Source organism: Adiantum capillus-veneris, chromosome 16 (assembly GCF_014529385.1).
Source record: "Adiantum capillus-veneris isolate H3 chromosome 16, ASM1452938v2, whole genome shotgun sequence".
In the NCBI taxonomy this organism is placed as follows: Eukaryota; Viridiplantae; Streptophyta; class Polypodiopsida; order Polypodiales; family Pteridaceae; genus Adiantum; species Adiantum capillus-veneris.
This window is the reverse complement of record NC_140946.1, coordinates 87,239,902-87,255,327: the sequence shown is the minus strand read 5'-3', so window position 1 is coordinate 87,255,327 and position 15,426 is coordinate 87,239,902. Positions and strand designations below refer to the sequence as shown.

The following is a 15,426-nucleotide window of genomic DNA, read 5'->3' as shown; positions in this document are numbered from 1 at the left end:
CCACTATGCAATGTGCTTCCAGATCATAACATGAGCCAAGCCCTATCCTTCTTGTGTGCGATATGTTGTGAAAGTTGCGTATATTCATACCAAAAATGTTGAGCAAAACTGTGATGTTCACTTGACATCAAAAATCTTTTACCTGAGGTCGTAGTTGGACCAGCTGCACTTGTAGAAGGAGCAGAGGATGGAAAGAGACCACCTGCCATCAAAGATGAAGAGGGCTTGGCTCCACCAGCTGCTTGTGAAGATGGCTGCTGGAAATTGAAAGATAAGGATGGTGTGGATGCTGCCACTGTGGAACTGGATGTAGTTGAAGTTACTGGCTGTGAGCTTGCTGCAGGACCAGTTGCTGTCAAGGGAGTTGCAGATGTCAGCGGTTCTAAACCTGGTGTTGTTTGTGTACCAGAAGTCACAGAAGCAGTCATGGATGAAGATGGTTTGGCCAAACTTGGCACAGCATTTGCAAAAGAAAACCCAGGAGACAGTGATATGGTTGAGGACGGTGGTGTAGAGCTTAAGTTAAAAGAGAAACCTGACGCGGGAGAGGCAGTAGACGATGAGCCTGGGGCAGATGCGCTTGAAAAGGCTTGCGATGCTGCAGTTGATATCTGAAATGTAGGCGCTGGGGTTGGAGATGGTGCTGGTGTAGCTACAACACCAAAAGGTGAAGGGGCAAGAGTACTGGTAGTGGTAGTGGAGGGCTTTGACGTTGAGGATCCACCCAATGTTGTACCAAAAGGTGAAGATGAGAACAACGGTGATGACAAAGCAGAAGAAGTGGATGATGATAAAGGTGATGTGGATGATGCAAACCCTCCAAACGCAGGTTTGCTCCCTCCAAACAAGCCAGCCCCCAAGGAACCACCCCCTGTTGAAGACAATGAAGTAGTTGATCCAAAGGCTGAGCCAAATGAGAAAGATGAAGCTGAACCTGATGATGCACTTGAAGAAGAACCAGCGGAGCTACCAAAGATGTTGCCCAGACTGCCACTACCAATAGCACTACCACCGCCACCAAAAGGAGAAAAAGATGATGACATGCTAGGTGCCAAAGAACTGCTACCAAATAGAGAAGATGTGGACTCGGATGTGGATATGTTGCTCCCACCCACAGGAAAAGATGCGCTAAACACAGAAGTACTTGTAGGCGTTGAAGAAGACAATGTTGCTGGAGTAGCTGAAAAAGCAGTGAAAGATGTTGTCTTTGGCGCTGATGAGAAGCTGAAGGATTGCATACTTGAAGAAGATGGCTGAGAATTCGTGCCAAAAAAAGTCGAAGAAGTAGTAGCCGCAGGTGTGCCTGATGTTAAGCTGAACAAAGGTGACGCCGACGTACCACCAAATGGAGAGGATGATGATGAAAACGGTGAAGATGCACCAAATGATGTGGATGATGGCGAGCTGAACAGAGGGGTGGGTAGTGCACCTGACGAAGTCCCAAAGCTTGTTGTTCCAAAAGGCGATCCTACCCCAGCTGCGGCAGAAGATGCCATCGCAAAAGGGGAAGTCCCTGCAGTGTTTGGAGCAGAAGCTGAAGAAGAATTTGAGAACAAAAAGCTACCTGTTGTGGCCGCAGGTGAAGGAGTTGAGAAGAGACTTCCTCCTGAAGATGCTGAAGCTGGAGTAGCAAACAAACTCCCTGCTGAAGAGGAAGCTGGGGTTCCGAATGGCGATGCCGTCGTTTGAAAGCCTGTAGAAGGCGTTCCGAAGAGAGAAGGAGACGAGGAAGCCGTACCAAAGGGGCTGCTCCCGAAGCTAAATGCAGGGGCCGAGGAGGACGATGAGGACGATGGGGTGGCCCCGAAGCTGAAGCCCGTCGCCATGGCTTCTGGAATAAACCTCACACCGCGGTTTCCGTAAGCAAGAGACTATTTGAATGTCGGATGTCTTTTTTTTTCTTTTCTTTTTTTTACCCCTTTCAGTGTAAGATGCTTGCAGGGGAAGAAGCATGCCACTTGGCGCATGATAAAATTAAAGCAAACGTGGATGCTGCTAATTCTGTCAATCGAAAGCAAACGCATCCTCAAAACGCGCAGTGAACATTTGAATGTCGGATGTCTTTTTTTTTTCTTTTCTTTTTTTTACCCCTTTCAGTGTAAGATGCTTGCAGGGGAAGAAGCATGCCACTTGGCGCATGATAAAATTAAAGCAAACGTGGATGCTGCTAATTCTGTCAATCGAAAGCAAACGCATCCTCAAAACGCGCAGTGAACAGGGCAATAACATAAAAGAAAAGCAGGAGAGGACGCAGCAAACGGCAATCGCGAGCAGCAAGAAGAAGCATTCCACTTGGCGCATGATAAAATTAAAACAAATGTGGATGCTGCTAATTCTGTCGATCGAAAGCAAACGCCTCCTCAAAACACACAGTCAACAGGGCAATAAAATTAAAGAAAAGCAGGAGAGGACGCAGCAAATGGCAATCGCGAGCAGCATACCGGAGTAGACAGGATGCAGCAAACGGTAATCACGTGCAGTAAGCAGCAAAAACAACAAACAGGACCCAGGTAAGTCTCTGCAATGTTTGTGTGCGTGCATTTGTGTGTGTGTGTGTGTGTGTGTGTGTGTGTGTGTGTGAGAGAGAGAGAATGAGTGTTGATTTGTGTGTGTGTGTGCGCGCGCGTGTGAGAGTGAGAGAGAGAGAGAGAGAGAAGAAGAAGAAGAGCAAGAAAAATACCGTTTAGTGAATGTCAAATCATATTATGGTGGTGCTGATCTTGGAGCAGTTCGCTTAGATATATCAGTACACGGTGCTGATTTGGGAGCAGATCGCTCAGATGCTTAAGGAAATGAGGCAGGTAGCTCAGATGCTTGCACCAAGGGGCAGTTGCTTTGAGCGCTTTGAGGTTAGCTTTTTGCGGGCTGTGGATTGTGATGTTGATCACTGGTCAAGTTGTTCATTACTAAGCAAGTTGTTCAGCTGCTTGCATAAGGGGAAAAGTAATAGAGATGAGCACGCACAAACCATGCAGCAGATCTACCTTCTGCAAATATAGGTGAACACCTTCAGCTTGTTGGGGTATAGGCGCCTGTGCCTTGCCCGGCCGCCCAGAGTCTGGGCGTCCACTGACTTGTATACCTTATACATAGCATAAGTGTATAGGGGGCTGCTCACTCTTTAGAGTCTCCCCACCCACATCGTGTGTGTCTCCTTCTCTCTCTCTCACTCTTCGTCTGTGGTGCTCCCCGATCCCCTTTAATTGGTATCAGAGCGACAGGTGTGAGAGCGTAGATGGACGGCTTCGCGATGAACTCGTCAGCTATGGCGGAGAGGTCACAGATCTGAGCAAAGAAATAGAGGAGGTTTGTGGACAGCCATACAGAGGCTTGCAGGAGAGCTCTCATGAGATTCCTAGTGCTCACAGGTCAGAGTTCCTCTACAGATCAACCCACAGTGTACATCATTTTCCCTCTTCGGGCAAGCTTTGCAACGGCTACATCGGTGACAAGTTGGAGCTTGGAGCTTCCATAGACATGGAAGCATTGTGAGATTGATGCATTCAGCTCACGCATCGAGGTGGAAAGTGAGTTTGAGCCTTTCTATGAGCTCAAAGAAGCACAGAAGAAAGTCGTTCTGTTTTTGGTAGTTTGACAGCAGTCTACTGTTTTGCTCATAACTTGAGCTACAAAGCTCCGATTCCAAAACTTTTTGGTTCAAAACGGAGCTGGCTTTGAGCTCTACGACTTTGTAGAAGGAATTGTTTTCTGATTCGGAGTGCAGGTGAGTCTGAAATTAAAAACACAGAGACTGTTTTTCATGACAATTTTGGGCTCTGTTGTTTTCTTTGCTGCAGACAGCTTACCCGTGTACACTGCAGGTAGCAGGCACATATGAGGTGTTACAAGATTGGGTTTGACTCCCAGGTACAGGTTGAGTCTAGTACTCCCACAGGTGTTGCCAGTTGCAGTTGAGTGGTTCTTCTGCAGTGTTGTGGCTTGCATACATGGTGTTTGAGCGGGTAATGCTCTATGTATGCTTATGCGGTGAGCAATAGATCTTGTGAGCAAGTGCAGAGGTTGGTTATGGATGACATGTATGATCACCTGTGGTACTCTTTGTGAGCATTTGTTGAACACAGGTTTGCAGAGCTTATGCATGTATATTGAGTGTAGTTTGATGCGCATTGATTGCTCATTGTATTGAGCTTGCAAGACAATGGTTATTTTGTGTTGATAGCCATTGTGCGTCAAAACTCTGGCAAAATTTTCCCAGGAGTTTTATGCGTATCATTTATGTGATCTAGGTAGAGATTGCGGGTTGCACTCAGCATTTGCGTGCGGTGTTCTCTGCAGGTGGGAGATTTGTGCGTGTGTATGCATCGATACCGCACATTGTGGGCTTGGTGATTAGCTCACGGGTTTGACAGGCGTACAGTTATCTTGGCACACTCACAGGAGTGAGTATTGTGATGTATGCTTGTGTGGCTACGAGCTAGGTAGCCGGATTCGAGCACTAATGGCTTGAGGTTTTTCAGCAGGTTTTACAGGTTTACAAGTTTACAAGCAGGTTTGAGGGCTTATTTGGGCGCTGAATTTTCAGCCATTGTTTCCTCTTTGCAGGTGTCCATGTATGGCTCAGTTGTAGGCTGATCTGGGACACGTTTGTGACTTGTTTATGCAGCTGTTTAAGAGCTGAATTTTGGGGCTATTTTGGGGCTGATTTGCTGCCATATTTGCAGACTTTTGTTGATGCAATTCGAGCCAGTTTAGGCCTAATTTGGTTGACATTTGCTACTCATTGTTGGTTGCTCTTTTGCGAGCATTATGGCTGATTTTTCATTTGACTTCCAGCGTTATGGTCTGACACAGTTTGATGGTGCAGATTTTGTTGCTTGGAAGGAGCATATGCTTGTTGCATTGGCGGATTTGGGGTAGGATAAACCCTTGCATGGTTTATCGGTGAAGCCCAAGTCTATGCGTGATGATGATTGGCAGGATCTTGATGAGTTAGCAATGTCTACGATTCGTTTGCATCTGGTTGAGTCTGTTGACTGGCAGGTCTCGAGGGAGACTACAACTCATGCTTTATGGCAGAGTTTACATGCTATGTACGCGACATCCATGTCTACAGGGGAGTCTAGTCCCACTTCTATGTCCATGGGAGAGATTGGTCCCACACGCAAGTCTCGACGGCATAGAGACTTGACATGTTGGCATTGTGGACATAGAGGGCACATTAGGCGTCGATGTTTCAGGCGTTTGAGACAACGAAGGCGACAGATGCGTGATGCAGATTTGGGCATGACAGATGCTAGTGAGATCAGTACGGTGGTTACTAAGTATGCTTGTGACGGCGATGTCACATTTACATCTAGCTTGTCTTCAGACGATCTTATGTCTACGGATTGCATATCGGATTGCACATTGTCTTCATATTGGTTACTAGATTGAGATGCTACTTTCCATGTCACGTCGCATCGTGAGTGGTTTAGCACGTTTTCTAGTGGGAGACTTGGTTGTGTGCACATGGCTGATGGTGTTGTGTATGACATTGAGGGTGCAGGAGACGTATGTTTGTCCTTGCCCAGTGGTATGAGATTTACCCTACGTCATGTGCGTTATGTGCCAGATTTGAGACAGGATTTGATCTCAGTCAGACAGTTATGGGATAGTGGATGTCGAGTATCGCTGCTTGAGCGATCTTTTGCGATGCGTTTGGGTTCGCTAGTGATTGCGAGAGGTGCCAAGAGTGGTACAGGTTACCCGTTGCATGTGGATCACGGGAGAGACGGTGTTGTCTCTGTGATCATGCAGCCAGGTAGAGAGCAAGAGAGCAGGCGAGTCTCTTTTGCTCATGGGTTGCAGGGTACTTTGCATGGAGTGCAGAGTAGTGAGCTCGTTGTGCACACAATTGGGGCACGACTTGAGCAGTCACACAGAGAGGTGACAGAGTCAGACATGCATGCTTTGCTAGTGACTAAGCAAAGCAGAGAGTCAATTGTGCGAGATACTTCTATGCAGGATAGACAGGTAGAGCGGTCTTGCTCTAGTGAGTCACGACAGGAGGACGTTGTGCAAGAGTCTATGCATACGGAGTTAGAGCATGAGAGCTCTAGTGAGTCACAGCAGATTGAGTGGTCATGTTTGCAATGGATGATTGCAGAGGAGGCTGAGATGTCAGCGATTATGCAGTCATTCCTTTCTATGCTCGACAGTGAGCATGGGGATATAGTTGTGTAGGATATGTCTTCCAGCATACACCTAGAGCAGCTGGTTTGCTCTGAGGTTGCACGACAGGGTGATGCGTCTTTTGCGGACAGTCAGGAGATGCATGTGGCTGACACGCCTTGTCAGTCAGAGATGCCTATTGCCAGGGATATATATGTTGATGCATGATCCGTAGAGCTAGCAGGGCCCGCTAGCATTGCATCGGCATTCGGTGGTCTCATGTATGAGATGTTGATCTTGAGACCGGATATCGCAGCTGCAGTGGGAGTATTTGCAGTTTGGGTTGTCAGTCGTTTGTTGACTGATGATGGCATAGTGCACGAGGGAGATATGCAGGTATTGCGTACATACTTGCAGTACGTGTGCGGTACGTCTGGTGGTGTATGGACTTACACGGGAGCAACCGGATGCACACGATCACAGCCTGCCAGTGGGCATCGGTTGAGAGCGGTTTTCTCTCACCTTTTGTAGTCTTTAGACTAGATTCCCTTGCTTAAAGGCACAGTCGCCTTTAAGTGGGAGGTTGTTGGGGTATAGGCGCCTGTGCCTTGCCCGGCCGCCCAGAGTCTGGGCGTCCACTGACTTGTATACCTTATACATAGCATAAGTGTATAGGGGGCTGCTCACTCTTTAGAGTCTCCCCACCCACATCGTGTGTGTCTCCTTCTCTCTCTCTCTCACTCTCCGTTTGTGGTGCTCCCCGATCCCCTTCACAGCTAGCACTCTGCTTGTTTATGTGCGAGCCAGTGTATTACTGATTTGCGAGAATGCATCATAAAGTAGCAAGAAGCCCCAACTTTAGAGACATGGGTGCCACTGTGTGAATGTGTGTATGTTCATGAACACACAACCCCACAAACACACACACAACCACACACCACCATGTGCAACCTCAACCTGAAAGGATCGTTTCCTTTTATCAAACTGTAGAACATCGTGCTAATCTTGGAGTAGGTACTAGATCTTCATGGTGGTGATGATCTTGGAGCAGGTTGTTTAAAGGTTTCAATATTAGGCTCGGGAAGCTCAGAATCATTCATACGGTGCTGATCTGGGAGCACTCATATGCTTCAACAGCAGGTTGCTCAGATTCCACCAGGGGGCAACAAAGATGGTTGCTTCAAGCAGTTTGCTTTTTAGCGGACTGCAGATGGTGGTGCTACTTTTTGAGCAGATTGCTTAGTCACTTGCGCAAAGGAAAAGAATAGAGATGTTAGCGCATCTAATGTTGAAGTTTGAGCGGGTTATTCAGCCACTTTTGCAACGGGAAAAAACCCAGCCGTTTGCACAAAGGGGGGGAAAACCAGAGAAGTGAGTGCTCTATGATCATCATGATGCTAATTTTTTGAGCAGGTTACTCAGTTGCTTGTACAAGGGGAAAACCCAGATCTAGTCGCATGGGTGCTCATAGATTGGGATGATAGCTTGCCTAGCTTCTAAGTCGAGTTCAGATTAGCCCGCTTGACTTCGTCAAACAAAAAGGGGGATTTAGGTGAGCAATTTAATGAAGGCTACCGAAATAAAATCATTGGGGCTGTGGGATACAGGTCAACTGGGGCATGTTGCTCGAAGCGCAGATGACGAGAGTATTTCTAGATGGCAGATGCATGGTGTTGGTACTACGAAGACTCTAGAGGAAAGGTATTTCTAGATGGCAGATGCATGGTGTTAATACTACGAAGACTCTAGAGGGAAGGTATTTTGAGTCCTCTTATGGTTTATGCGCTAAGCCGAAACGGCTTAAGGCGGCCCCTCCGGCAGTGGTCACCATAAGGATCCAATGAGCAAGAGCATGCAGGTCCTGTTATGGATGCACAAGTGTGGGGCTGAGGATAGCACAGTTGGCCAGTTCTCGGCCATCGTATCCTCGACAAGATACCCATTGGTGGGAGATGAGCTAAGCCAAGCTAGGGGCAGCATGAGCCGCCAAATACGATGCAATCAGAGGGCTGCATGTTCCTTTACTCGAGCCGTTCTGTGATACATCGAACGACCTCCCTGATGGTCCGGACGGCATGGACATGTGATATTCGGGGTAAAGAGCCGGGCGATACGCAGGGGTATGACAAAGTGTGGGCCGAGTGTGTTCGAAAATGTCAGTACTTGCGGGTTTTGGGAGTGCAAAGTATGCCAGGCATAAACATGCACCTAACCGAGAAGGTATGCGGCTGAATGGAAGGGTTGTTAGAGATATCGTGTCCTCATCGAGTGCACCTACCTCATCCCAAAAACAATACACCTCATCCTAAAACACTGTCGTATTGTGTCCATTGCCACACACATGCACATATGCATAGTCATCTGTTGGTATAAAGCCAGTCCAAGCAACCAGCCAGATGAAGTTGCTCGACTACCGTTTTCGCATTCTTAAGGTATACGTCGCCTCGCTGCCTTGCGGGCTGTGATTCCTTCTTAGCCCATATCTTTCAACCACAATAAGCACGAGCATTATCACTCACCAGATAATTCATTCGTCACATTGAACTTCGCATTCATTGGCCATGGACATAGCCCAAGCCACTCACCAAACGAAACAACTCGAACGAAACGCAGGCTAGCACTCACCGAAACTTGCATTCTCACAATATGGTTCATGCAGAAACCATTGAAAATTCTGCCTCCCTTTTCATTACATCGTCCTGTCAATATAGTGATCTGCTCTCTGGCTATTCTCATGCGCAATCACGTTCTCCCGCTCGGTGAAGAGCCCTCTTCAATGAGGGGAACCCATCGACCAACTGCCCTAATGCTATCTGCTTTATTTTATATAAAAACTAATGCAACACACATAAATATACAAACTCCAAATGATGTAAAGGTATCCCTCCAACACTGGAGGAGAAGCATTGGTGTCCCTCCAACACTAGAGGTGAAAAAAGGTGACCGGGGAATGGCACATTCCCTATGGTTTATAAAACTTGGGTGAGGATGGTGCCACCTCCCCACCATACTTGCGTATGGTATTTTCTTTTCTTTAATGAGCACTGGCATGCGAGCACGTACTGCATTTCCTACATCATTGAAAAACCAAACCACAATTAAGAATATCTACTTGATAGAATGTTTCATATTGTAATTAATGCTTTCAGATCCCAAGCATGGTGATGGACAAACTCACTCAGAAAAGAAAGAGGCAAGTAGCAAAACAACGAACAAGAACAAAGCGGAAAGAGAGACTGGCTGCAACTGCAAGTTCGTGGACTGGAATCGACATTCTTTCTCGACGTTGGCAAGATCAATGCATTGCTATATCCAAAAACTTTACAATTTGCACCGGTTGCGAAACTTCCACATTCTCAAAATCTCGCCTCGGACAGAGAATACTAGACAATGCCCATGTTAGTCTAGCTAGCATGACATTCCTGGACGCTGCCGAGAAGGTAGGAGTATCGATACATTGGTCATGTTGCTCCAGCTGCGACAGATACGTCAGGAGAAAAAGCATAGTAGTACTGCTACCGGACTATGTTCGACGTATCCCTGAATCCAACTAGCTTCACACTCAGCTCCTCAGTATAATTGACATTTCTTTAAACGTCATAAGCTCTGAAAACGCTGTAGCATACGGCGCACTTGAAAAAATATCCTTGATTGATGACCCTCTGATCTGTTGGACAAAAGCAGCAAATATGCAGCAGCTGTCAAAGCAGCTCGCGTCCTCGCGCTTATCAGACATTTTGGTCTACAACTTACTCCATAATCCAGTATCAAGATGTATAAGACTGTGGCAGAGCAACCCCAACCAAAAACCACTTTGTGTGTGTTGACACCGGACGTTGTTACATCAATCATAACAAGCCACTCAGAAACAGAGCCTTTTGCATTGATGGAGGAAGCATAAGTGTAATGTGAGATGGGAATTCTTGAAAACACGTACGCCACCTCAAGAAGAAGGGCCTATAGTAGAACAGACTCTCACGACTTTGGCTCAGTAAAGCTCCGTGAGGGCTCAGGCCTGATTGAGCGGACGACTATCTTCAGGTACAATGGGATGCCTGCTAGCCACTCAGAGGCCAAAGACGTGACAATAGAAAAAGCTGTGTTCCCTTTTTTATTCCCGTTCGGGCACGGAAACGACGAAGGAGACACCCGATTCAATGACTACATCAGGATGAGGATCAGCACGTTGTTCTCCGTGTATACCTTGTACAAGCCATACGTACTCATCATGTACCAACTCAGGAGAGCAATCATGATTTCCAATTCTACAAACACGACAATTTTGCAGCATGACATAGACGCGTATAAGAGGAAGCACAAGAATGCATCCAACCAAGATACAGTAAGAAACATTATAAGATACAAGCTTCCGTCAACAATGCCCGACACTCCATCATGGCATCAAAAGAACCTCAAAGATCTTGTCGCAATGGTTGACTTGTGGGGCCTACTCGATCTGTTTCTCACATTTACAGTAGACGAAGTCACAGAAAGCAGGTGGAACGAAATTATAGTAATCGAAAATATCGCCCATTTATCCAATGGAAGCTACGCATGGAAAGATTGTCCTGTCGAGTGTGCCGTATTGTTCCACGAGCGTCTGCACATCTTCTTGAACAACCACATTTTTGGGGGGAGCAAAGTCCTAGGCGAAATTGAGCATCATCTTTTAATGTACGAGATACAAAATCGAGGATCACTGCATGCTCATCTGATTTTGTGGGTTTTCCGTGGCGACATTGAGTCAGTAGTAGATGAAATAGCGGCATACATACCTGACCCACAACAGCCTCCTTTGAATTTCTCAAACCATTTACATCACCTCATCACAAGAAAACAAATTCACAAATGCAAGTCCACCTGCAGGGTAATGGGCCAACACTCTGCATGCAAATACGGCTTTCCATTCAGTCCTCAACTATCAACCAAACCCATAATGGACCCACAAACATCAAGGTGGTTGTACTATCGTCCCGGACATGAACACCGTAACGTAGTTCCCTACCACCCGACAATCTTGTTGTTGTGGGGAGCGCACATGAACATCCAAAATGTGACCAACTCATCTATATCTCACTACCTGCTAAAGTACGCAATGAAGACAGAGCCAATGGGTCCACTCAACCTTTTAGAGGAGAATGCAGCAAGGCTCGCCCTCAATGAATTAGACAAGGTCAAGCTCCGCGTAATTGCAGCATCGATAATGTCCAAGCCGATTTCAGCAACAGAGGCAGCACTAAATTGCGTGCAAATTCCGATCATCACAAGAAGTGAAGCCGTGGAATATATCGACTCATCGCCACCTTCACTAAGATAAAGATTGTTATCACAGAGCCAAACGATCGTTATGCACCCAGTCGACTTGTACTGTGCAAGGCCACTGCAGCTAGAGCATTACACGTTCTGCATGTACCACAAACATTTCAAGATCGAGAAAAACACCACAGGATCTTAGAAGAGCCAGATGCACGATGCCTACAACAACTTGGTAGTAGAAAATCACCGGCTCGTACGATTCACCGAATACCACCCTGGCCACCAACCGGAGGGCTTCTTCTTCAACATATTGCTACAAAAAAGTAACATTTAGAACCGAGTGCGATCTCATCTCACAACAAAACCCAATGTCTTGTTACTTTACAGAGTGCAAAATCCGACAGTTAATAAGAGACGAGGAGGACCTCGAGATGTACATCAACGAGTACACACAACGAAACATGCTTTTAAACGAGAACACGGGGCACATTGTGAACCTGATCCACCAGAAGCTCTTCCTGAACCGCGAGAATCCGATTCATTCCAGCCATGCAGAGATAAATGATACCAAGGAAGCTAGTAGGCATACCATGCTACAGCTTCTAAAGGAGTTCGCCAATGTCCATAATGCAGCACTCACTCCTGAAAAACACAAGATATTCGAAGACAGCCACCAAAACATCCGGCCTCCACATTATCACGGGAGTCCCATGATCCGGAAAGTGATTCCTCATCAAATACATGACGACCAGGTTCGTACAACAAAACAGGACAGTCATATTGACAGCGTCAACTGGCGCAGCTACATCTCGGCTAAACAGTGTCGCAAAAACAATGCACTATCAATTTAAGATAACGGCGGGCTCGAATAAACACTACTCGGAATCAATAAATCCAAGGGACGAAAGATTCACATTCATCAAAGAGGCTGATGTTATCATAATGGACGAGATATCAATGCTCACAAGAACAACATTCAACATGGTCGTTTGCCAACTTGTCAATGTCACAAACGTATCAATTCATGATCCATTCTGCAATAAATTGGTGCTTCTCTTTGAAGACTTCGCACAGCTACCGCCCGTCTGTAAGCACCCTGGACCTTTTTGCCATGTATGTACAATTACACAATCGGCACACTTCAAGCATGGCATAGACCACAAGATGACATTCTCAGTTCGACACGCAGCGGACCCGATATTCCTCAACTTTCTGCATACAATTAGACAAAGAGAGTCAACCGAACAAGAGATAACAAGCACGCTTTCAGAGTGCATCATAAATGAACAAGAACTATTGGAAACTATGGACGAAGACACCACAATCATTTGCACACATCGCGACGACGCTCGGAGATACAATGACATCATATTGCAAAGGAGTTTTGCAAACGAGCAGATAGTCCGAATAGTGTTAAAAACAAACGCGAACAACGAGCCACTCTTTGAAAGTTGGGTCAACGACACCTCTTTCAATGAAATACGCAACGTCGATGTTGGTGCAAAGTGTATGATCACCTTAAACCTAGACTTGGAAATTGGTGCTGCAAATGGTGCTACATGTAGGGTCAAGGATATATCCCATGATTGCATCGGTCTGGTAGACGCGATCACTGTGCTCATAGACAACACAAATACCAGAATCACCATTCGGCGTACAAAACACTCCACTAGAGCATTCAACTTCAAATATTACCACAAATATACATTCCCTTTGATACTAGCATATGCAATAACGGGTCACAAATCGCAGGGTGCAACAAGGCCATACTCAACATCAAACAAGTTTTCGTGCCAGGCCTTGCGTATGTCATGTTCTCGCGAGTCACCAAAAGAAGACACGTAAGGATCCTAGAGCTTCCTACACCAGACATGTTTGAGCCTATGAGAGATTTGCTTTCAGATACTTGAATATGTACAGTCACATAAAATTGTATAACTCCATTTCATATAAAGTTTCTCCTCGCTTGCAAATTGTATGATGCATTTCTTAATATTGTGTCATGTGTTACAGGTTTTTAAGAAAACAACTATAACATGGCAGCCAACAAGGTCTGTACATTCCAAAGTCTATGTTCCTTAAAGATCAACATTATGCTTGAATGCACAGAAAGCTCTTCACACAAAATGCTTATTCTTTGTCCTCACTTGCAGCTATTTGATCTGTTCAAGAGTAACGCAACAAGCACTTCATCCGCAACAAACAACGACGGCTCATCAAACTATCCTACCTCCGGCCAAATGAGAATGACAAATTTAGCAGGGGAGCATCCACATTCATACATAAAACCACGACCACATTACTCGCACCTCCGCAGCTACATCAACTCAATGAAGCAGATACCGAAGCAAAACAGTGACAAACAGGCCAGGTTCGCAACCGGACTGCAGAAGAAATACTCAACAAACTCGAGTTGCAATACGACGAAACAATGGGAAGACTACTTGACGGAGAGGCTCTGCAATTGCTACATACAAAGACAAAAGGCATTTCATTGTTTGCTATCGAGATGCTGCACTTTGGCTTCAACATAGAGCTCGACAAACTCCTTGACCTTGATAGGAAAAACGGTGACATGATATTAAACAAAATTAGGGTCGAGATGGGACTCGAAGAAAATGAACCAATATTGACAGACGAGCATTTCACTTGGCACTTCGATCAAGAGTTATTCAACAAACGCTTCGGAGAAACAACAGACCCGTTCAGAAAAAGAAACAAAACAACAGGTAAACATTGCATCCACTCCTTACGTATAAGAACTACTTACAGCTATCTGCAATTCTAAATCAGAACACAACTAACATTTACTTATGCAGTGCAGGGATACATCGCAGACATAAAGACCGAAACGGAGGAGAGTACTCCGGCAACTCAGACACACGAGGAGACATCACCAGAGATGCCGGCATCAAAGAGGCAGCGATAGACAAGGAAATCAACTACATAGTCTACTCGATAACGTGCACAAAAAATGGTAGGAGGTACATAGGTGTGACAAAGAACTACGACGCGAGGAGAAAGGCACACACGAGAAAACCACCAAAAAAAATGAGGAAAGAGTTTGCAGCATACCAACCGTTCACTGATAATTTTAGGTTCAATGTTTTGCATGCGACAAATAGCAAAAGTGTAGCTCTTGCATTAGAAAAAAAAGAGATCATAGCCCAGCAAGCAACTTCAACAGAGGGATATAATAATTTGATAGGCCATCCTCCTAATTGTCCAAAATACTACTTTTTGAAGTATCACAAAAAAATAGAGAAGGTCATGTATATTCTATTTTGTCTTACTTTCTTGCAGCGCAAGAATTCATTTTGGTAGTTTCGAGAACATGTCTGTTCTTTGTTTTCACATTACTCTCCCTCTATCTCTCTCTCTATCAATTGGCTACATTTTCAGTCAATAAAATGCTTGTTTAATGTCCGCTTCTGATTATTGAGGTCCATAATCTCTTTGCTCGCACACTACTCTCTCTTTCTCTCTCTCTCTCTCTCATTCTATGAAGAAAACCTCAATCATTCTCAATACCAAGTTACTTTCATTCTCTACTTCTAGATTACTTCGACTTTGCACGTTTAAGATAAATGAATCATTGCCCTCATGCATCAGGGATTTTGGGAGTTGGAGAGATTGTCTCTGGCAGTCAAATGTGCAGTATCCTTCAGAGTCATTTGTATTTTTTCATTTTTGACACACTGTTTCAAGTAGTGAAAATACTGTGCATTTATTGATTCAACAAAACTCCATTCGATAGATTTGTTTATTGACCCTTCACGCCCACAAGCATGAATCTATCGGGCTCTTTCTTTCTATGCTTTGTCACATTTCTGGCTATTGTGGTGACTTACACCACAGTAACCACGATCACAAATATGAATAGCAGCAGATCTGGAAGCGAAGAAATAATGACCAAAAAGGAACTAGAAACACGGTACGTAGACCCTCTAGTGCGGATGCCTGCAGAGCTTCGCGTCATCGTAAAGGTATAAAACTTCTATTTCACACTGCGCTTACAACAACAGATTATGGTCACAACCGGTCGCAATGCCGTATCGT

General features: G+C 45.5%; 1 protein-coding gene and 1 pseudogene across 2 annotated transcripts in view; one reads left to right on the top strand and one right to left on the bottom strand.

Annotated features, from left to right (window-relative positions):
• Nucleotides 1-1,867, bottom strand: part of EMB2766 (structural constituent of nuclear pore) — a 144,336-nt gene extending 142,469 nt beyond the window's left edge. Inside the window, exon 1 of one of the 2 annotated variants that reach the window (XR_015184593.1) lies at nucleotides 143-1,867. Coding sequence is in view for 1 of the 2 variants with exons in the window: in XM_086485251.1 (XP_086341377.1) it covers nucleotides 143-1,826 (1,684 nt within the window). In the remaining variant the exon portion in view is untranslated. The remainder of the gene's footprint in view (nucleotides 1-142) is intronic. The other variant, XM_086485251.1, reaches the window with a different exon arrangement.
• An 11,536-nt stretch (nucleotides 1,868-13,403) lies between these two features.
• On the top strand, nucleotides 13,404-14,317 carry LOC147439400 (uncharacterized; annotated as a pseudogene).
• The last annotated feature ends 1,109 nt before the right edge of the window (nucleotides 14,318-15,426 follow it).